Here is a 25,218-nt window from a genome sequence, read left to right on the forward strand (position 1 = left end):
TAACTTAAACTTTGAAGACGGTTTGCATATCAGGTCACTGAATTCAACCCCTAATTATTTTTGAGGTCAAAAGGATGCTCCACTGTGTGCCATGCTACTTTGTTCTGCTTTGCCAAGTGTCACAACGAGTGAGTTTTCATTTGTCTGTCCGCTCACTTATACTTGCCTACAGGTCACAATTTGAAACCGATCTGCACAAAAATTCACCAAATGGTAGAGTTCGTGGTCCAACAAAATCCTATATGTTATTGAGGTCAAAAGGTCAAAAGGTCAACATAGGCCAAAGGTCAACCACTTTTTCGAATTTCTAAAATCCTCAATTTTAATCCGATTGACTTGAAATTTGAATGGGATTTGCATATCAGAAAACTGAATTTAACTACCAACTATTTTTGAGATCAACTTAGGCCAAAAGAGCAACATAGGCCAAAGGTCAACAACAATTTCAAATTTCTAAAATCCTCAATTTTCATCCGATTCGCTTGCAATTTGAATGGGATTTATATATCAGCTAACTGAATTCAACCATCAACTATTTTTGAGATCGGCATAGGCCAAAAGGTCAAAATAGGCCAAAGGTCAACCACTTTTTTCTAATTTATAAAAGCCTCAATTTTCATCCGATTGACTTGAAATTTGAATTGGATTTACATATCAGGTCACTAAGTTCAACCACCAATTATTTTTGAGGTCAAAAAGATGCTCTACCGAGTGCCATTCTGCTTTGTTCTCTTTTGCCAAGTGTCGCTCAATGAGTGATTTTTCATCTGTCTGTTTATCTGTTTGTGTGTCTGTGAGCAGGATATCTCAAAAAGTTATGGACGGATTTGCATGAAACTTGGTGGAGAAGTTGGGCGTGTGACGAGGATGAATTGATCGGAATCCGGATACTAGAATTTTTCAAGTGATTCTTCATTATTGAGTTATAGGGCCAAAAATGACATGCAGTATAACAAGATATCTCAAAAAGTTGTGGATGGATTTTGACAAAACTTGGTGGATGAGCTGGTTAGGTGACAAGAACAAGCCGATTAGATTTTGTTTCAGGTCTGGCTGGATCCAGATCCGTCCTATCAGAGGAATATAAAATGTCAACTGTTCAGCCTGGCGGAGGTACGCTCTCTTCCGAGTGCCGTTCTAGTTTTAGTATCTGCATAAACGAAATCTGAAGAGGTAATCTCGTCCTGTTCAAAGGAAAACTTGAAATGTCTTCTAAATGCAGAAACTTAAGTAACACAGTAACACAATAACACATACCTGCATCTCCGACAAGGTGTATATGTACTGATGGTTTGGGCTGAAGTCGAGATCTCTCAATAAGGATCTTCCTGGGTCAACGGCCACAACCTCGTACTGCCATGCAGTCGGCCATCCGGCACCTGTACTGCCGTCCACTCGCACCTGAAAAACATGGCAAAAGCAATTGGTGCACGACCACGACCTCGCGCCTCTCTCTCCGCTGCCAAATAGACGCGTGAGTACTTCTGTAAATGAGCGGAACATAAGGGTTAGGCACAATTGGGTGAAAATGTAATTCAAGTACACAGGTCACCTTTCTGTCCAATTGCATGGCAAATCATTTCACCTCATCGTTTACCAATTGCATGGCAAATCATTTCACCTCATCATTTACCAATTGCATGGTAAATCACAAGTACATTCTGTGGACGGAGTAGAGTACATGATAAATCACAAATAAATTATAAGAGCTGTGACGTGATGTTAAAAAACAACTAGTGCTGCTCTTTTCACAAGATTGTCTGGTGTTTAAATTGTGCAGAAAGGAAGATGGAATCATCCCAGTGGGAACCAAATTACCAGGTATTCACAGGACACTCCACTCGACGGATGATAATGCTAATAACTGCTGTTAATAATTGTATTAGATTGATTTGCACATAATTAAGGGTTGTTTTTAAAGTATGGTCTAGATGCCCTGCCTGTTTTTTCTTTCTTTCAGGAATCCACTAATTGTGTCCTCATCCACATCCCTAAATAAAAGCTGTCCACTCACCACCGCTCCCGTTCTCCATTAATCCGGCAGGCGGAATTGCCCATGTTGCTTGCATAGTATGGAGCAGCAAGTCACATGACAATGCATAAGAAAAGATTTTAAAAAGGAGTGGAAAACAGACAAAGAAAAAAAGGAAAAAAACCAGAATCAGTAAATAAATATTCTCAAAGCCATGGGCGTTACAGATCTGTGGAGCGGAGCACATGAGAAGCCAAGGCGAGATGCAAATCATTCACTTAAGCGTCATTGTGCAGCCAATTAAATCCTCATGCCATTAACACACTTCGATGAATCGAGGCAATGAGCTTAAACTTTATGTGGTTCTGTGAATAACGAGATTGGCGGATAGAGGAGCACAAAAGGGCAAAAGCAAGGACTTCCCGAAAGTGGTGTTTTTTTTTTATGCCGTCTTGGAATTTGTAGGAAGTTTCCAGATCGTGCGCATTTCCTACAGGCACAAAATCACATACCTGGTAGTTGTTGAAGTGCAAAGCCTACTCGCCAGTATTTCTGAATTTAACGGAATAAAGAATTTTTCTCGAGCGTGTGATTGAATGACGAGACTATTGCGTGTCAAACATAGCAGGACCCAGTCCAATGGGAATCCTGTGGTCCTGGCATCAACTTCCAAATGTGTACATAACACAAGAGTCTGCAGGCGTCCCCCCTGGAAAGCAGAAAGCCACTCACCACCTGTCGACAAAGGAAACCGCGAGTGTGATTAAAGTAGCATTATATTTGAAATATCCGTCAGCTCTCCGTGAGGCCCAGTGCACGCAGGAATTACTCGAGCAAAGGTGACATCGCGTGGTGTCCCATACAAACTGGCACGAAATTTGTTTTGCCTTATCGGGACAAATCATCGGAAATTCTGTTTATTGAACCGTAAGTAGACGACATGCTGTCTGAGTAAACCGATGGTCAACACTCATCGGAGGGGGGGACACTTCGCGAGCAGTGACTGATAACAACTTCCGACGTAGACCCTCACTCAGGGTACCAAAGCATCAATTGCGGTTCCGGACGTGTGGTCACAAATGAAATGTATTGTGGGTTTCCTTTTCAAAGTCATCAAAAATGTCACGTGAGGGATACATTATTTTTTCTTTTTTTTATTTTTACAAAAACTGACTGCTTGAAAACTAAAAAACTGAAAACGAAAAAAACAAAAACCGACTGCTTTCCTTACCAATTCACATTTGCGTATTGTTTGCAAAAAAACTTCCTTGTTTTCTGTGAACCTAAACTTTATGTGTAAAGTTTATTCGAGTTAATTTCGTGTTTGAGGAATGTTTGCGCAATGCAATATGTGCTATAGGAGTTGCTTTGGCCTTCACATTGTCTTTGGAGGAGGAGATGGGATTTGTGGGTTGAGGAGGGGCTGGGGGTGTCCTCACGGTTGTCCGCAGGATCATGGGTTCTCAAGCATATCTACAGAATTAGTTATTGCAGTAAAATCAGCCAGAAGAATGCCAACCATCTAAGGAAGAAGAGCTACATTCACCAAGTTGCTTACACAAGAGTGTGGCTCATGTGAGCTAGCAGTGCGAGTCCAGGTCCGTTGAGTAACCAAAGCTCAAATGAAAGACCCTGTTCTGAAAATTATCATATAAATCAAAACCACACAAGTTAGGTAAATGTGTCAGTCTTTTTCTCCTCAACAAATTAGAATCTCAGGTCCATCACTGTCTCATTAGAATCTGGATGGAACAAACAGGATGTTGATGGAGGTATGCTAACCGCCGTCGGAAACAAATAGTTGATGTTTCGGGTGTTAAACTTTTATTTGAGCAAAATAACAGCCCTCATAAAAAGGAAAGTAATCTCTTGCATTAAATATGGCACTTTGGAAATGATGTATTCCATTCAAAAATACTCAGCACGCATGTGCAGGGACCCCGGGAAATGCCAGCTTTTAGAGTATCATAAAGTATATTGTGTGTGGTCGATATGGATCGTTCCTTACAATGGTTCACCAAGCTTATGAAATAAGCCAAAAATACTTGGAAAAGTACCTGAGATAAAGGCCTGTGCTTCTGCACAACAGAAGACTTGGATAACTTTCTCAACTCCCCTAACAAGAAGTTGCTCGAACTACAAACTGCCGACCATGTCGGTCGCTGCAAGGCCTGATTGGAGGGACATGTGCTGCACCTACACAACCACCTAGGGATTGCTACAAGTGAATGAATTGTGTATCTGAATTGGTTGCTTCTGAACACCGATGGGAAGGATATTGTGAGTTATGTTTTACATGTATTTTTTGTTTGGTTCCAGGGCCACAAGGGAAATTATACCAGATTTTTGCATCTATTGGTAAAAGAAGCATCTGTGTGTGTGTTATATACAGACTTGGCATTTAATATGGAATATTTTTTTTGGGGGGTGAACTTACTTTTCAAGATGACTTAGAACAAAAGTTCATTGGAATTATGTTGAAATTATTCTAGATTTTGTTAATGTGACCTTTAAAACAAACAAAAACCACATTTGACATTTCGAAACAAATAAATTGATCCTTGAAAGTGATGTAAACTGATATCTAACTCAATTCATGGACAGCACTGTGTTAAACTTCTGTGCGTTTTCCAGAAGTATCTCTTTATTTTGCACATTAGCCAATTTTTTTTTAAACAAAAACAAAAGTTAAATTACGACTGGGATTACGGACAGTAAAATTACAGTTCAGTACTTCGTGTAACCCCCACGAGCATTCAGGAGAGCATGTACACGTTGAGGCATGCTGTTCACGTGATTAGCCAAGGTTTGGACAGGAATCGCTTGCCATGCAGTGGCAATAGCCTGCTGCCGTTCACGCACAGAGGTCGGCTGCTGGTCCAAGTGGTCGATTTGACGCGTTAATTCTGCCCACAAGTTCTCTATCGGATTCATATCCGGGGACATGGCAGGCCACTCCATATGCTCTACACCACGGTCAGCAAGAAAGTGTTGGATCATGCGAGCATGATGAGGCCGTGCATTGTCATCTTGGAAGACAAAGTTTCCTCAAAAGGCTGCACGAGCAAATGGAAGCAATGTTTCTTCCAGAATGGCCTTGTACTTGAACTGGTTCAGGTTTCCATTCAGAACAACCAGGTCAGTTTTTTTGCCCCCTGCATGAAAAGCAGCCCAAACGGTCACCCCACCACCTCCAGCTTGGACTCTTGGCACTATACAATCTTTGTTGTAGGCTTCATGCACTTGTCTGCGCACTCGGACGCGGCCATCTTGACGATAGACCAGAAATCCAGACTCGTCACTGAAGATCACGTGATTCCAGTGTCCTGGCTGCCATTGACGGTGCTCTCTGGCCCACTGCAATCGGCGCTGGCGGTGTAGTCTGGTCAGGCGTGGCTTTCTCAGGGGTCGCCTGGCACGATAGCCTGCTTGAACCAGTCGTTGGTTGACTAGCCTTCTGGATACAGGCACATTTGTCAGTTGCTGCCACTCAGCCCTAAGCCGATTAGCTGACTTGGTACGGCCATTGCGGACTAACCGGTGCAGCTGGCGATCATCCCTCCTTGTGGTTCTGCGGGGACGTCCTGGCCTCGGTATTGAAGTAGGGACACCCCTCTGAGCATTTCGTTTCAGGATCTTTGACACCTGACCTTGAGTGATGCCATACTGCCGAGCAATAGCACGCTGTTTCATGCCGTAATTTCGTAAAGCCACCACTCCATGACAAACAGCATTGTCGAGTTGACGGACCATCTCCAGAGGAAGCGGCAATAACGTTTGGAGACGTCCAGCAGTTGTTTTCCACGAATACAGAACGCAACAACCCTTGTATACCCGACTGTGAAGGCAATCATCAAATGCACCTGTCCGTACATTTTGCCACGCCACCTGTGATATAATCCTGTTGTTGACTTCTTGCTGCGACAGACAATCAGTGACATGGTTCTTTTAACAAATAAATCACCGAAGTGTAAAGGAAACTCACCAGATTGATATACTGAGTTAAGAAAGTAAACCCAAGTCAAGAAAAAAAATATATTCCATATTAAATGCCAAGTCTGTATATTCATTGTGGCAATTAGTTGTATTAACAGGGAATGGTACGAACTCGACTCCTCTCATCCACGGTTATTTCTCGTGTTCCTATGTTTCCATGAGTCCGATTTGCATTCAGGAATACAACAATTCCAGTTAATCAATTTGAAATTGCCACTCTTTCATAATAGAGTACTGAAAATTACGTTCAAAAGGCGATTTGAATTAAAGATTTCATGCTAGCAATGGCAGGCTAAAAGTGCCCGGTGAGCAGAACTGAGTCAGTGTAAACATCACACAGCGCATGTGCAAAAGTCCTCATTTAGCATTCCTTTGTCGTTTTGAAAGTTCCGCATTCTCCATCCACAAATATCATTTTGCAGGTGTAGTGCTAGTAGGCCTCCAGCATCCACGCCAGAACATACGTTATCCTTTCAAAAGGATCACAAAACAGCTTATCCTATGTGAACTGTGGCCATTAATGAGCAGTGTCCTTCACAAAGAATGGTAAAATTTCAATTTATCATTGAAGTCCAACGATGATCCTTTTGTGGTTTATATAAACACTCTTATTAGCCAACTTTGTCTCCACACACACACACACATATATATATATATATATATATATATATATATATATATATATATATATATATATATATATATATACAGTATATATATATATATATATATATATATATATATATATATATATATATATATATATATATATACAGTATATATATATATATATATATATATATATATATATATATATATATATATATATATATATATATATATATATATATATATATAAATAAATAAATAAATATAAATATAAATATATATAAATATATATATATATAAATATATGTATAAATATATGTATAAATATATATATAAATATATATAAATATATATATATAAATATATATATATAAATATATATATATATACATATAAATATATATAAATATATATATACATATATAAATAAAAATATATATATAAATAAATATATATAAATAAATAAATATATATGCATAAATAAATAAATAAATATATATATATATATATATATATATATATATATATATATATATATATATATATATATATACACAGTCACGTGAAAAAGTAAGTACACCCCATGTAAAGTTTTGACTTTTTCAACATATAGCTATTTGATCTTCATTTCAAACAATATTGATAGATAAAGGTGATATAATATAACAAATATCATGAAACATTTACATTTTGCAGTCCATTGTATAATTTAAATAAACATAAATGCAAATTTCGCATGTGGAAAAAGTAAGTACACCCTTGGCTCTAATAGGTGGTATTGCCCCCTTTGGCAGAAACAACCTCAAGTAGGCATTTCTTATAACTGTCTACAAGTCTCTGACATCAACTGGGAGAAATTTTTGCCCACTCCTCCATGCAGAATTCTTTCAGCTGTGCGATGTTTGAGGGGTTTCTTGCATGCACAGCTCGTTTCAAATCCCCCCACAACATCACGATGGAATTTAGATCCGGGCTTTGACTTGGCCATTCCAGAACCTTCCATTTCTTTCTTTTCAGCCATTCCTTGGTGGATTTACTGGTATGTTTAGGGTCATTGTTATGTTGCAAGGTCCATCCTCGGTTGAGCTTCAACTTTCCGACAGATGTCCTCACATTATCCTCAAGCACCCTCTGGTACAATGAAGAATTCATAGTGGATTCTATGATGGTGAGCTGCCCAGGCCTTGATGCAGCAAAGCTGCTCCAAACCATAATATTTCCAACACCATGCTTTACAGTTGGTATCAGGTTCTTGTGGTCAAATGCTGTCTTTGGTTTTCGCCAAACATGTCTTCTGGTACTGTGGCCAAATAGCTCTACCTTTGACCCATCTGTCCAGAGCACATTGTTCCAGAAGTGCTGGTCTTTGCCTAGGTGTACATTGGCAAACTTTTGTCTTGCCCTGATGTTCTTTCTGGACAGCAAAGGTTTCCTCCTGGCACACCTCCCATGTAGATCAAATTTGTGCAGCCTCTTTCTAATGGCAGACTCGTGCACTTTGACATCAACAGTGGCAAGAGCTACCTGTAGGTCCCATGATGACATTCTGGGGTTCTTAGAGACTTCTTTCAGCATCTTGTGGTCTGCTCTCGGGCTGAACTTGCTGGGGTGGCCTGGCCTGAACAAGTTGGCAGTTGTTTGGAATCTTCTCCACTTGTAGATGATCTTCCGGACAGTCGAATGATTGATTTCAAATTGTTTGGAGATCTTTTTAAATCCCTTCCCAGACTTGTAGACATCTATAACCTTCTTTCTGAAGGCCTCAGAGAGCTCTTTTGATCTAGGCATGGTGACGCCGCACAATTCAACAACAAAGAGCAAACCAAACGAAATGTCTGAGGTTTAAATAAGACAGGTTCCTCCAAGATCCTCTCTAACGATGTTCTAATCATTTGCACCTGAGCTGGTGCACCTGATTCTAATTTTAGGTATTTGACGTAGTGATAAATGTAGAGGTGTACTTACTTTTTCCACATGCGAAATTTGTATTTATGTTTATTTAAATTATACAATGGACTACAAAATGTAAACGTTTCATGATATTTGTTATATTATATCACCTTTATCTATCAATATTGTTGAAATGAAGATCAAATAGCTGTATGTTGAAATATGTTGAAAAGGTCAAAACTTTACATTGGGTGTACTTACTTTTTCACGTGACTGTATGTGTGTATGTATGTATATACACACATAGAGACAGACACACAAGGAAGCACATATGAGCACCTAACTATATAGCAAACAAAATAGCTTGCACAAATTCACAATACCATCCCTAGGGATGCATTACATCCAGGAAAGCAATCTCTGCCAGGTTGGGCAAAAGTGCAATTGCACGTGTGAGACCGAAACAGCAGTGGACCTGATTACTGGATGCAGGACAACAGACAGCATTACACTTTGGCCCAGCAAATGAACAGCATGCTTCCATATGAGCATTGAGTGATTGCGTCTCCAGCCAAGCTTAGCCAGAGTGGTCCGAACAAACATTTACTTTGGGGTCACTTAAGGGGGGTGGGGGGCTTTCTGTTTATTTAAGCTCTGAAAAGTCCGTCGATAGTGTGAATCAGTGTGAGTTGCACTAAATATACACACCATTAAGTCCACCTTTTCTGAGCCTACGGTTTTCTTAAAACCCTTCATCCACCTTGCCGAGGTAACCACTAGTGCAAACCCACATTCTTTTGACACTTTCTCTGGTTTCACCACCTCTCCGAGTGGCTCAAAGGAAACCTTTGTGACAATGTCTATAATTCCTGAGCCTAATCCAAATCCCCCATGGCTCCCATGGTGCTGTTAACTGCATTCACAGTGGCCAGAATGCACTCTTCTCATTTGTTGCTTAAATGTCTTTACGATTCATGAATTTTAACTTTGGATGAAGAACTGTTGGTGATTTGGCCTTGCGTGGTACCCTGTTCGGCATGTATCATGCCTACTCCCACGTTCCATCGTTTCCCTGGTCTGCCAAAAATAATACTACCTCCGCTTACTCCAATCCATTATGGACAAAATGTCTATTTGTCCTGAGGCTTATAATTCTGCAATCATTACTTTGTTATTTTATATTTCGCTTTTTCACACATATGTGGGAGCTCACCAAATGTACGAGAAAATAAATAAACCATGAAAATGGATATTAGCAGGGCCTCCGGATACTAGAGCTGGTGTCAAGTCTCAAGGATCGAATCTTGAGTCAAGTCTCAAGTCTCACTGGTCGATTCCCATCGAGTCCCGAGTCTCAAGGTTTATGTGGGTCAAGTCTCGAGTTACAAGTTTTCATTCACAATCACCATCATCGTCACAACTATTCTGTTTTACCGATCTGTTGTTTCTCCTCTTAGTTACTTTAATTACCCTTTCTATGGGCATGTTTACCTCTGCCACCAAAGGTGGACGGAGGTTGTTTTCAACACTGTCTGTTTGTTTGTCAACAAACAAAGGTTGGATATCTCAAAAAATTGTGGATGGATTTGGTCAAAATTTGGTGTGTTTGTGACTGTGTGTGTGTCTGTGTATGTCTGTGTGTTTGTGAGTGTGTGTGTGTGTGTGTGTGTGTATGTGTGTGAGTGTGTGTAGGTATGTGTATGTGTTTGTGTGTGTGTGTGCGTGTGTGCGTGTAGGTATGTGTGTTTGTGACTGTGTGTGTGTTTGTGTGTGTGTGTGTATGTGTGTGTGTGTGTGTGTGTATGTGTGTGTGTGTGTGTGTGTGTATGTGTGTGTGTGTGTGTGTCTTTGTGCGTGTGTGTGTGTCTGTGTATGTCTGTGTGTTTGTGAGTGTGTGTGTGTGTGTGTGTATGTGTGTGAGTGTGTGTAGGTATGTGTATATGTTTGTGTGTGTGTGTGCGTGTGTGCGTGTAGGTATGTGTGTTTGTGACTGTGTGTGTGTTTGTGTGTGTGTGTGTATGTGTGTGTGTGTGTGTGTATGTGTGTGTGTGTGTGTGTATATGTGTGTGTGTGTGTGTGTCTTTGTGCGTGTGTGTGTCTTTGTCTGTGTGTTTGTGTCTGTGTGCGTGTGTGCGTGTGCATGTATGTGTGTTTGTGACTCACATATAATCATGTGGTCGTTATCTGCAGGTAATATTTAATGTTAAAAATTTTAAGCTTCCCATAATTTTGGAGATTGGAGGCCTTCCTTTTCATTTAGTGCCTTTGTCGTTGTTCGTTTTGACTCTGTGAATACAGCTGAATGAAAGAATACGCTGAACCAATGAGATCCTCATTGAGATACCAAAGGTGTCCAGCAAATTTAGATCAGGAGTATTTTGAAAGAGTACAATTTACCTTCTCACACTTAGGATTTTGTAAGAGGTTAAGGTCATTAGAAGGATCTGAAATGGCATGAGCATCTGCGAAACATGGCCGAAGGTAGACAACTCGAACAACAAAGATGCAGATGCTACGGAGTCCACTTTTCTCATGACCGGTGAACCTAAACGATCTCCTTTATATCTAGATCTTAAGGGCATATAATGCCTTGGCCATCCATCTTGCATGATGCTGCGCTCCAGGTGCTATAAATCACACTCCACGAGGAAGGATATGTCACCAAGAAAGGTTCGCAGTATTCAGAATATGCAGATAGAATGCGGACCACAAGGTAAAGCGTCAACTTGACTGAGCAACCCCTAAATGTTCATCAATATGGATAAAAATTGGCGTTAATAATTATTTATTTGTATATTTGAACAAAATGAGGAGTGAGCGTTGAAACACTGAACTTCAAAAATAAGGACAACCCTTGTGTGTAATCTGGAAGTTAAAAGTGTTAATGGATTCACCAGTAATACAAGATACGCTGTTAACTCCGTCACCGAAGTTAGACGAGGTTATGTTTTCACCCGTCTGTCTTTTTGTCTGTCTGTGAGCAGGATATCTCAAAAATTTGTGGACTGATTCTGACGAAACTTGGTGGACATGTTAGGTGCGTGACAGGGACGAACTGATTAGATGTTGGTGAAGATCCGGATCCAGATATGGGAATTTCATAAGTGATTCTTCACCATTGAGTGATCGGGCCAAAAACTATATATTAGCACGATATCTCAAAAGGTTATGGACAGAGTATGACAACATTTGGTGGATGAGTTGGGTAGGTGACAACAACAAGCTGATTAGGTTTTGATTCAGGTGCGGATCCAGATCCGGCCTATCAGTGGGATACAAAACGTGAACTGTTCAGCCTGGTGGAGGTTTGCACTCTAAAGATTGCTGTTCTCGTTATATGATGGAATTTTATTTAAGTATTATAAATGTATGATAATAAATGAGTGTTGAGGCAGGAGGGTGAAGCTGTATACTGAAAACAGAAAGTGAAGATCCTGATGATTGCATTTCCCCAATGACAGACAAAGAATGGCTGAGGATGTGTACCCAACATTTGGAGAGATGCTTGGCTGAAAGGGTCGAAACCTCCATGAAGAAACAAACTCAGTTTGCAGTTGCCAACATTCTTACATTTGGCGTACTTCAATTTCAACCGTTACTGTTCAAAAAATTATAAAAAATTGTTGTGAAGAACAGTTTTCTGAAAAAAAACAAGAACAAATGGTGTGTGTGTGTGTGTGTGTGTGTGTGTATGTATGTATGTATGTATGTATGTATGTATGTATGTATGTATGTATATATATATATATATATATATATATGTATACATAGTGGTCCAGAAACCCTGGGAACATTTTGAAGAACAATACCTGCAACAAACCACGAAGTTTATTATTGTTCTTTGGTGCAAAACAAAACACAATTACTCGTAAATGGATGTGAGCGCTTCAACAAGCACATGCATCACGTGATGCGCAACAGGGTGAGGTGCATCACGTGATATGGATCGGGGTGAGCTTCGCTCACTGTGCTGCATACGTTTGTCTTTGCATTAGTTCAGTTCATTGTGAATTAGACACCCTTATATGCCATAGGACATCGTGAGACAGAAAATTTGCGCTGTACGCTTGTTTTCTGTATCTGGAAATTCGGCTGAAGTTCACAGACAACTTGTCAAAGAATGTGGCGCTGACGGAATTGATAGAAGAACCATCGGCAGAATAAACAAGCAGTTTGATGGAACTGGCAGCATTCTTCCAAAACAGTCACCAGGTAGGCCTCGTATTGTTCGAACTGAGGAAAGCAGAGCGGTCATTAAACAACAACTCGACAGTAACACACCATTATCGACTCATCGTTTATCAAACGTCACCAACATAAGCCGATCATCGATTCGAAGAATACTAAAAGACCTGAATGCGAAACCATATGTACCCAGATTAATTCACCAACTATCTGAGGATGATTTTTAGAGGCACGTTGAGGCATGTGAGACTTTGCTTGGGTTAATGGATAGGGACAATGATTTGCAGAACAGGATGTTGTGGTCAGATTAATCCAAGTTTACTTTATTTGGTTCTGTGAATCATCATAACAGCATGATATGGGCAGTAGACAACCCACGATTTACTGTTGAGCACAACGTCCATTATCAAGCTCGTGTGTCCGTCTGGGCAGGCATTTCTTCTGGAGGCATTGTTGGACCAATATTTTTAGAAGAAAATGTGAATGCTCCAAATTACCTTCTAATGTTGGAGCAGCATGTATTTCCACTCAACGATGGCCAAATGTGGTTCATGCATGATGGTGCGCCTGCTCATTATGCTGCCAGTGTATGACAGGCCGTTGATTTGAAATTTACAGACAAATGTATTGGCTGTCGTGGTCCGGTTGAATGGCCACCGCTGTCTTGTGATTTAACATCCTGTGATTTCTTCGTTTGGGATTTCCTCCAACACAAAGTGTATGCGAAGAATCCTACGACCCTCAGAGACTTGAAACAATTCATTCGTAACGAGACTGCTGCCTTAACAACTGAAACATGCAGAACTGTGTGTCAGTGTTTCGTCACGGCTACAGCTGTGCATACACAATGAAGGAAAGCAGTTTGAACATTTGAACTGATCTGTTTCATGTATATTATTAGACTGTTTAACGATTAATCATATTTTGCTTTGCACCAAAGAACAATAATAAACTTTGTTGTTTGTTGCAAGTATCGTTCTTCAAAATGTGCCCAGGCTTTCTGGACCACCATATATATATATATATATATATATATATATATATATATATATATATATATATATGTATATACAGTGCATTCAGAAAGTATTCAGACCCCTTCACTTTTTTCACATTTTGTTATGTTGCAGCCTTTTGCTGAAATCGTTTAAATTCATTTTTTCCCTCATCAATCAACACTCAATACCCCATGATGACAAAGAGAAAACAGAATTTTAGAAAGTTTCGCAAATTTTTTTTTTTTTTTAACTGAAATATCACTGACATAAGAATTCTTACCCTTTGCTATGACACTTAAAATTTTGCTCAGATGCCTCCCATTTATCTTGATCCTCTGAGATGTTTCTACACCTTGATTGGAGTCCACCTCTGGTGAATTCAATTGATTGGACATGATTTGGAAAGGCACACACCTGTCTATATAAGGTCTCACAGGTGACAATGCATATCAGACCCAAAAACCAAGTCATGAGGTCAAAGGAACTGCCTGCAGAGCTCAGAGACAGGTTTGTGTCGAGGCACAGATCTGGGGAAGCCTACAGTTTCTCCCATCTCAACACAGGATCTCTGGAGCTCAGTCAGAGTGACCATCGGGTGTCTTGGTCACCTCCATTACCAAGGCCATTCTCCCCGGATTGCTCAGTTTGGCCGGGAGGCCAGCTCTCGAAAGAGTCCTGGTTGTTCCAAACTTCTTCCATTTAAGAATTATGGAGGCCACTGTGCTCTTGGGAACCTTCAATGCTGCAGCAATTTTTTTGTGAGCTTCCCCAGATCTGCGCCTCGACACAATCCTGTCTCTGAGCTCTGCAGGCAGTTCCTTCGACCTCATGGCTTGGTTTTTGCTCTGATATGCATTGTCAGCTGTGACACCTTATATAGACAGGTGTGTGCCTTTCCAAATCATGTCCAATCAATTGAATTTACCACAGGTGGACTCCAATCAAGGTGTAGAAATATCTCAAAGATGATCAAGAGAAATGGGAGGCACCTGAGCTAAATTTCAAGTGTCATAGCAAAGGGTCTGAATACTTATGTCAATGTGATATTTCAGTTTTTTATTTTTAATAAATTTGCAAAACTTTCTAAAATCCTGTTTTCGCTTTGTCATTATGGGGTATTGAGTGTAGATTGATGAGGAAAAAATGAATTTAAACGATTTCAGCATAAGGCTGCAACATAACAAAATGTGAAAAAAGTGAAGGGGTCTGAATACTTTCTGAATGCACTGTGTGTCTGTGTGTGTGTGTGTGTGTGTGTGTGTGTGTGTGTGTGTGTATATATATATATACACAGACTTGGCATTTAATATGGAATTTTTTTTTTTTTCTTGACTTGGGTTTACTTTCTGAACTCAGTATATCAATCTGGTGAGTTTCTTTTATGCTTCGGTGATTTCTTTGTTAAAAGAACCATGTCACTGATTGTCTTTCGCATCAATAAGTCAATAACAGGATAATATCACAGGTGGCGTGACAAAATGTAAGGACAGATACATTTGACGATTGGCTTCACAATGGGGTATATAAGGGTTGTTGCGTTCTGTATTAGTGGAAAACAACTGCTGCACGTCTACACAGTTATTACCGCTCCCTCTGGAGATGGTCCGTCAACTTGACAATGCTGTTTTTCATGTAGTGGTGGCTTTACGAAATTCCGGCATGAAACAGTGTGCTATTGCTCGGCAGTATGGCATCACTCAAGGTCAGGTGTCAAAGATCCTGAAACGAAATGCTCAGAGGGGTGTCCCTACTCCAATACCGAGGCCAGGACGTCCCCGCAGAACCACAAGGAGAGATGATCGCCAGCTGCACCGGTTAGTCTGCAATGGCCGTACCAAGTCAGCTAATCATCTTCGGGCTGAGTGGCAGCAACTGACAAATGTGCCTGTATCCAGCAGGCTAGTCAACCAACGACTGGTTCAAGCTGGCTATCTTGCCAGGCATCCCCTGGGAAAGCCACGCCTGACCAGACAACACAGCCAGTGCCAATTGCAGTGGGCCAGAGAGCACCATCAATGGCAGCCAGGACACTGGAATCACGTGACCTTCAGTGACGAGTCTACATTTGTAGTCTATCGTCAAGATGGCCGCAACCGAGTGCGCAGACAAGTGCATGAAGCCTACAACGAAGATTGTATTGTGCCAAGAGTCCAAGCTGGAGGTGGTGGAGTGACCGTTTGGGCTGCTTTTCATGCAGGGGGCAAAACTGACCTGGTTGTTATGAATGGAAACCTGAACCAGTTCAAGTACAGGGCCATTCTGGAAGAAACATTGCTTCCATTTGCTCATGCAGCCTTTCGAGGAAACTGTCTTCCAAGATGACAATGCACGGCCTCATCGTGCTCGCATGATCCAACACTTTCTTGCTGACCGTTGTGTCGAGCATATGGAGTGGCCTGCCATGTCCCCGGATATAAATCTGATAGAGAACTTGTGGGCAGAATTAACGCATCAAATCGACCACTAGGACCAGCAGCCGACCTCTGTGTGTGATTTGCAGCAGGCTATTGTCACTGCATGGCAAGCGATTCCTGTCCAAACCTTGGCAAATCTCGTGAACGGCATGCCTCGACATGTACGTGCTCTCCTGAATGCTCGTGGGCGTTACACGAAGTACTGAACTGTAATTTTACTGTCCGTAATCCCAGTCTTAATTTAACTTTTGTTTTTGTTTAAAAAAAAATTGGCTAATGTGCAAAATAAAGAGATACTTCTCGAAAACGTACAGAAGTTTAACACATTACTGTCCTTGAATTGAGTTCGATATCAGTTTACATCACTTTCAAGGATCAATTTATTTGCTTCAAAATGTCAAATGTGGTTTTTGTTTCTTTTAAAGGTCACATTGTGGCACAGCACCACAACATTAACAAAAATCTGGAATAATTTCAACATAATTCTCATGAACTTTTGGTTCTAAGTCATCTTGAAAAGTAAGTTCACCCCAACAAAAAAAAATATTCCATATTAAATGCCAAGTCTATATATACATATATATATATATATATATATATATATATATATATATATATATATATATATATATATATATATATATATATATAATATATACATATATATATATATAATATATACACGAGTATATACGAGGGCCAGACAATAAGTAACCTTAAAATGGAGATATAAATTCGAGAATGTAATGTGTGTAGTTGAAGATGACATGCAGTATGTTATATTTATGGGCAAGTCATGCTTTGCCTGTTTTAGATCTGGCAATATTGAACATATGACCTAAGTAGAGCTGTTCCAAGATGGCGGCTCCCTTAGAAGCATGCACCATGCACCAGGGAGGAGCAACGTTCTGTCATCTGTTTCTTGGGAAGTGAGGGTGTGAATCCCAGTGAAATTCATCGCTGAATGAAGGTGCAATATGGTGACGCATGTTTATCGCTGCAGCAGGTGTACGACTGGGACAGGAAGTTTAAAACTGGTGTGTCCAGTGTGGCAGACGCTGCTTGCTCGGGCCGGCCTCACACAGCCGACACACCAGAAATGGTTGCAGGAGTTGAGCGCGTGCTCAGGGTAAACCGTCACATTACGCTGGATGAAGTGGTCTCCAAATTGAACATTAGCCATGGTTCAGCACACCATGTCATTCGCAACATGCTGGGGTTCCGCAAAGTGTCTGCAAGGTGGGTGCCTAGACAACTCACACTCAAACTGAAAGAACGGCAAGTGGGCATATGTGAAGAACTTCTGTGACGTTACAAAACAGAAGGCGACGCTTTCTTACAGCATGTAGTGACTGGGGATAAAAGCTGGTTCCACTACTTTCAGCCAGAAAGGAAGAGTGCAAGCAAAGAGTGGCGCCATTCAACTTCACCAAAGCCAAAAAAAATTCCGCACACATCCGTCCACTGTAAAAGTGATGCTGACGCTCCTCTGGGATAGCCAAGGCCCACTTGCAGAGCATCTCCCAGAGGGACCAGTCACCAGTGCATCATACTGCGACCTCCTTAAAAATAATCTGAAACCAGCAATCAGATCAAATCGTCGTGGACTACTCACTATCAGTGTTTTGCTGCAGCATGACAATGCTCAACCCCATACTGTCCCATACTACAGCTGCAACAATCGAGGACATGCATTTTGAGTGTCTTCCTCATCCACCCTATTCGCCAGATCTCGCCCCTTCAGATTACTACATATTTGGGCCACTTAAAGAGGTGCTTGGTGGAACCACTTTCCGATCCAACGAGGAGGTTCAAGAGGCGGTGCACGAATGGCTACACAAGCAGCCAAAATATTTTTTTCTAGAGGAATCCAGGCCTCAGTAAAGTGCTGGAAAAAATGCATTGAACGCAATGGAGATTATGTTGAAAAACAACACAGTTGTTACACACGTACATGCAATAAACAAGTTGTGAAAATATTTTAAGGTTACTTATTGACTGCCCCTCATATATATATATATAATTTTATTTATATATATATATATATATATATATATATATATATATATATATATATATATATATATATCTATCTATCTATCTATCTATCTATCTATCTATCTATCTATATATATATATATATATATATATATATATATATATATACACACACAAATATATAGAATGTATTTAGCTGTTTCTTCTCTTTCAGTAGCCACGTGTAAAGTTTAAAGATATTTTTTCAAAGACGTTTTAGCTTGGATCAACACAGTTAATACACCATGAGCGAACAATGTGATTGCGCTGTCACAATGAGCTCATGCACATGGAAAACAGTCTCGACAAATACGAGAAGCCTCAACATATAATACGAGAGGCCATACATCAACTGTAATCTCCAAATAATCGAGCTTTCTTGTTTCTATTGTTTTTCAGAGAAACATCGACTCGTGTCACTCAAATAATATCAGTTAAAGGTTGATGAAACTCAAAGCATCTTCCCTCCAGGGATTCAAGACAGCTGTTCACCACCATCTCAGATCATCCCCCATCCAAAGCCATAATATTTTCCATCCGCAAGTCCACCTCTTTACAAGTTTCCAGTTTTTCCTTCCTGAGAGTTTGTGGGTTGTATCCATCTTGTTCACCCCCTGTGTTCTAGCACAGCGCTCATTCTTCCTCACATCCCTTACTTATCCAAGTGTCTCTCTATTTTGTCCCTCATTCCTCCTGTTCGTGTGTCCCCCCCCCCCCCCCTCCTCCCCACCTCTCTCTCTCTCTACTGCTCATTTTCTTCGGTTACATCCTAGGCTGGCAGAAAGGCATCGAGGTATGCAAACTCGCCTCTAAGCTGTCTTGCGTGGGTTTGAATCCCGACATAGCTCTATAAACTGTCATCCCGGTATTTCACAGGCAGGATGATCCATCAAGGCGTGTGTGTCCCTGTTGGACGTTAAACTGGCATCCTGTCCACCGACATTAGTTGGTGGTCGTTAAACATCTTCTCGAAGAGTACGCGAGTTATCACCGGCACCATGAACAAATTACAAATTTTTGCTTTAGCCTACATCAGTAGCACAGCTGGGCCCCCAGCAAATGATGCAACCAACAGCCATGTGCTGCATATGAAAGGATTAGGAATGGAAGAGTAAGGTGGCAGACTAATGTGTACAAAATATAAGACATGTTAAGAGACCACTCTGACCAACTGTGTGAGGTTTATGGCCTTCGTTTAGTTTTGTATTAGTAGGAGCATAAATCCAGGTGGTAACCAAGAGAATGATAAAACTGGTGGCATCTGATGATGTCATGGTTGTGATGATGAATTGGTTTACCTTGATAATGATTGCAAAGAGGCCTGCGGACAGGCGGACCAATTTTGATGTTTGCATTATCAATCCTTCGATACAGTCTGGCACTCCGTGCTGCTCACCAAACTCCCCCCTTATCGTATCCATGGAAACCTCCACACATGGCTCGCGGACTTCCTCTCCTGTCGTAGTCAACGTGTGGCTCGCAATGGAATTTCTCATCTCCCCTTCCTGTTCAGGCTGGCGTTCCCCAAGGTAGTGTTCTGGGCCCTGTGCTTTTTCAAGTCTTCATCAATGATATCTCCGACTCTCTGGAAAATACTCTGTATCTCTTTGCTGATGACTACACTCTCTGCCGCTCCATACCTCATCCCTCAGATCGGCAGTCTGCAGCCTCCTCACTCTCTGCGGACCTGGACAAAATCACAGACTGGTCAAACAAGTGGAACATGCCTTTCAATCCTGACAAATCTCACACTCTTACGATGTTTCTCCGAACAGACCGACTGGACAACCCTCCCATCTACTTTCTCAACAATCCTCTCAAAGAAGTTCTGTCATTCAAGCTTTTGGTTTTCACGATCCGCCATGATCTTTCCTGGGAAATCCACATTTCCAAGGTGGTCTTTCTGTCGCCGACTGGGCATCCTCCGTCGTGCAAAGTCCTTTCTGGGCACTTCTGAACTCCTCACCACATCCAAAGCTTTCATCTGCAGCTCAAGGGAATACTGCTCTCTCCTCTGGGCAGGTGCTCCTGACTCACACCAAGCTCGGCTTCACGCTGTGGACGCCAAAGCTTTCAGAATCATTGGAATCTCCCGCGATGAAGCTGATTCTGAGGGCCTTTCTCTCTCTCACTGCAGGCAGGTTGGTGGTCTTTCTGTCTTCTACCGACTCCTCTCCGGCCTAGTCCCCCAGCTCTGTCTGTGCTGTGTCCCCCAAATATTCCTACAGGTCGCACAAGATCTGCCAGCAACCCTCTTCTGGTGAAATTGCCAAAACCAAGACTCCCTGCTCACCTTCACTCTTTCATTCCTCTTTTCTCCCGGCCCTGGAACAAAATCCCACATTCATTTCAATCCCACTCCTCCCTCCAGGGCTTCAAAACAGCTGTTCACCACCATCTCTTGTCTTCCCCATCCAAAACCTTGATCTTTTCTACTCCTGTTAATCCACCCCAAATCCACCTCCTTCAAATTCTATTTTCTTTCCTGAAATCCCTTGTAGTATCCATCTTGTTTATCCCGTGTACCCCGCCCCAAACCCTCTCTCTTCCACAGATCTCCCGATGTCCCTGTTCTCTACTGTTGTTTTGCTTCTCTCTCTCTCTCTCTCCCTCTCTTGTCACGCCCGATCCTTTATTATTCTGTATGTTCTATGTGTTCGCTCTTATACGAGCCTCGTCTAAGTATACAAAAAAGAATCCTATTTTGAGCAATAACGTGGATTTAACCTGCAGAGTGAAGTACTATTTTCCCATATTATTTACTTATTGTTTAATGCAAAACTCCCCTTTTGCGGTTAAATATTTCCATTCAATGAAGATGCAATTGTGTTAAAACCATCCCCCGGTCGCTGATCTGTCGATGAGCCCGGTAAATCCACTTATCCTATTGACAAACAGGAATACAGCACAATTGTTAATATTCCCTCCGCTCCCATATCTCCCTCTGTCTTTCTCCTTCCCTTGTCTTCTCTCATCACCTGCTAATTACCCATTACTCAGTGATGTCAATGTGCTACATATGATAGTCAATAGAGAATAAGCAGATTTTCTTTGTATTTTAGAATAGTCCAATCATCTGGCCTTGGTCCTCCTCCCCTCTCCTAGCCCTGCCACACCTTGCCCCCAAGCCTCTCCCAGTTACACGTGTTCCTAAGGAAGCCCTCACCTGGTCATCTTCCCAAAGTCCTGACTGGTTGCCCACCTGTATGTATTTGTCCTCGTCAATCTCCCAGCTGTGGAATATTTTCCCTGTGTACGTTTGTCTCATCCTCCTCACTTCAATATTACGATGTACTGCCCTTCACACCCTCCCACATTCCCATGCATACCCTTTGGTAGTTTGTCAACCTGATGCCCTTAGTCGTTCAGCTCCTCCATTAGCCAATTAGACCCTTGTATAATGGAAAATAAATTAAACAACAAATTGTTTCTTTTCATAATGGAGTAAAATTTTCCCTGTCACACTTTTGACAGCAGGTGCTTTTTCAATATCATTGAATATCACTATAATGGAGCAAATGTGGATATCACCAGAACTCCAAAATTGGCATCTGGATGAAATAGCGCCGCCTTTGGTGGTAGCCGGTATTACAAATCATACCGTGAACCCTTATCTTGTGATTTTTACGACATAGCCCATCGGGCAAAGCCGTCTAGAACAGTGTTTGTCTGTCCGTATGTATGTATGTATGTATGTATGTATGTATGTATGTATGTATATATGTATGGCCCTTTAAACGTACACCAATCAGAGCTGAGGATATCGTCACATGCTGGGGTGATGTGATGTCATTACGGCGGTACCACACCTGACTCCCCACACCGCCATTTTGATTCCTATGCCATTCAGGCCGGACATATCGTTGAACCTGTCATGCATCACAATCTGCATTCTCCACTTTTACGTTTTTCATTCAGTGTGAAACACAAACAAACACGTGCAACACATGAAGTAAAACACGTGAAAATAAGAATCTTTTATAACACGATTGTTATCGTGGCTGTGGTTGTAGTTGTTGTTTGTGGCCTCCTTCTGTACAGTTTAAATATTTTTCTATTGCTTTGCAAAATATCAACATTGTATATTAGCGTGGTGCTCAAAATATTTTTTTTTAAATATTTACTGGGACATGGCTTTATGTTGTTCCTTTTGTTCCAACATGAAAAGACACCAAATATGAAAGCAATCTGATTTTATGTAGGGGTGCCACATCAGCCTTCAAACTAAAGGTGTCTACAAAACTTTTCTATATATGGATCGAAAGCAAAACCAGAAGTTTGTTTTATGAAAATCCACCCTCCACTCACTTTCTTTGTATTCTAGCAAACACAAGTTACAATAGCTGCACAAATAGCACTATATTGCTATGAAAACTCAAATTCAATGATAACAATCCAAATGTTCAGTTCATAAAATTAAGAGACACCATATCACATAATATTAAAAAACCCAAATATAATGAGAAATGTAACTCCTATTTCTGGGCCTGTTTCACCACTGTTGCCTTCTTGGCATCGGGGTACATCTTCCTGTGAGCAGCAACAACTTGGAGCAGAGCTTGCTTTTGCTCTTCATCCTTTGTAAGGAGCTTATTGTAGTCTTGTATCAATGCGACACCCCTTTCTGCCCTGTCGTTCACCACGACTAAGCCACTGGCGGCTTTCTTTGCTTCCTGAAAGCTGGTTTCTTGCTCCCATGAACCAGGATCCTTATCCATCCAATCAGTTGGGGTCCCTAGGATGCTGAAGAAATGCTTGGTGTGTTTTGTTATGAGGCCAGCGATTGACAGGGCGGTTCCTCGTTTGATAGCTGGTCTCTTTGGAGAGGGGTTTTCACCGTCATTTTTCAATGCTTCAATCATATTGATCTTGCTTTCTTTGTCAATTCTGGTGTCAAAGAATGCAAATGCCACTAGTACTGGGCTCATGTACCACGTGTGGCGGCCAAGTGCCTTCAAGGCTGCCTGAGCCATCTTCTGATTGATTTGTTCAAACTTTTCCAACTTCTTGAAGAGGTTAATGTCATTCAGGGGAGCCTCAATAGCTTGTGGAGCCCGAAACCAAGCCTGTACATACACAAGGCAGACAAAAATGTTGAAGGCTCGGAGTTCTCTCGCCTCTCGAAGTGTCAAGTGGAACTCTGACCGAAACATGAACACCTGTAGTGAATATAGTGCTTTTGCCATCCATCTGGCTCTGTGCATTGCTCCTGGAGCCATGATCCGGATTCCACGAGGTGTGATTCCTCCCATGTAGATGACAGTCAGTTCTAGGAGTTCACGATAATCATCTCATGGCTGCTGATCTTTCAAACACACAAGAACGTTTTTGCTTCCAACACAGTGTCTACAGATCCCATTGAAGCCTTCCTCTCTGAGAATTGATCGTGAAGAAACTTCCTGTCCTCGGGGTTGTTGATTATGGCCTCCGAATCTGCATGCCTAAGATCAAACGTCTTCTCCAAGGAGGCCTTGAAGGATGCTTCCTTTTTCTCTTGGGTCGCACCACCCCGCTTTGCACCTTTTTGGAGGCTCCTCCATTCTTCATATAGCCTCTCCAAACGATGGATGCAGTGCTGCTTCGTCGTTGTAGGTAGGTGAGCTTTTTCCCAGAACTTCACAACCTCTTCAATGGTGAGGGTTGCACTCTCCCGGGCAGTGCGATTCTCCTTCTTCAGGTGATGGAAAAACAGGACAAGAGATTGATGCACAGTCGGGAGCTTGGCACCTTTGATGGTATCTCCAGAAGTGGACCCAATGAGATACACATTATCCTGAGCCCGAGTTTTCAATGAAACACTGGTACTAGCACATGCCATATCTGCAAAATAAGCAAGAATGTGGGTAAAATCCTGTTAATTCTTACTCCACAGGGTCACTCTCTACAAAAGAGCCACAGTCAATAAGTTAGGCCTACATATTACACACTAAAAAAGCGTACCCCTGACCCCGGGAACCTGTACAAAACATGCATGAAAATTGCCCAGATAGTGATCATAGGAAGTCTCAAAACTGTATGTATAATATATTGTATATATATAATGTATAATGTGTATTTATGTATATTTATTATTTAATGTATATTTACTATATATTTATTTTTAATATTATATTTAATGTGTATATATATAATTATGTATTTATTTTGTGTATATACAGCCCAAAAAATGGGAATTCCTATTTTTGCATGGGGGAAAATTCATCACTGATGTGGCACCCCTAAATATTATTGGATTCCATTCAAATTTGGTGTGGTTTCCTTTGACACCAAAAGGAACAAAAATAGACCATGTCCCGGAGAAAATCTGCATTTTGATTTTTTGAAGCCCACCCTATTGTATATATAATTTTGTGTTCTTGTCCCGTGTCCTTATAAAGGGTTTCTGTTATAGAACAATAAATGTTTCCGTTCAAACTGCTGTGTGAGTAAACCATGCATCATGGCTTCTTCCTCTTTTTCAAACTCGCAAAGAGGCTTTCAGAACTGGCAAATTCGTGATTAAATAAACATTTTTTTTTCAGCGTAGATGTTTGGATTCCTGTGTTTACAGCGTTTGTCTCTCTGTATGTATGTTTGTCCCTCACATATTTATCCTACAAATTGGGTGAGTTTTATAACCGACAATTACGCTTCTGAAAGGTAGATTTGTTATGCCATTTGGCTTTGCCAGGTATGTTTCTTTCAGCACCCTTTAGGGAACGTTCATATATTACGTCATATACCTGGCTGGGGCAAATTATCACACTTGAAGATTGGGGGGAACTGAAATTATGACAACAGGGTGATAATATGTGACGGGGAGTTGGGTTGGTGGGGGGGGGGGGGGGGGGGGTTCCTACCCCCAGATCATATATAATTAAAACTTTGGTTAAAGGCTCTTCAAACATTGAATCCTTTCTTATGACTGCCTCCAACCACCCTAAGCCGGGTGTTGGCTTTACGGTTAGGGTGGAGGGTTTGGGATCCTAGGGTCCTGAGTTTGAATCCCGGTCAGCTATTGAATTAACACCAGGTGGGGTTGACTCAGCCTGTCATCCTTTCGAGGTCGGCAAAATGAGTACCAACTCACTGAGTCCTCTCTCAAGGAGGTTGGTAGCAGGATTTGCACTCCGGCCGC

General features: G+C 41.2%; 1 protein-coding gene across 1 annotated transcript in view; it reads right to left on the bottom strand.

The window, feature by feature from the left end:
• LOC137436886 (plexin-A1) overlaps nt 1–25,218 on the bottom strand; it is a 427,871-nt gene that overhangs the window by 245,418 nt on the left and 157,235 nt on the right. Inside the window, 1 exon segment of the mRNA XM_068131094.2 lies at nt 1,258–1,401. Coding sequence (XP_067987195.2) covers nt 1,258–1,401 — 144 coding nt within the window.

Source organism: Myxine glutinosa, chromosome 11, assembly GCF_964187855.1.
Source record: "Myxine glutinosa chromosome 11, kmMyxGlut1.1, whole genome shotgun sequence".
NCBI classification, from domain to species: domain Eukaryota; kingdom Metazoa; phylum Chordata; class Myxini; order Myxiniformes; family Myxinidae; genus Myxine; species Myxine glutinosa.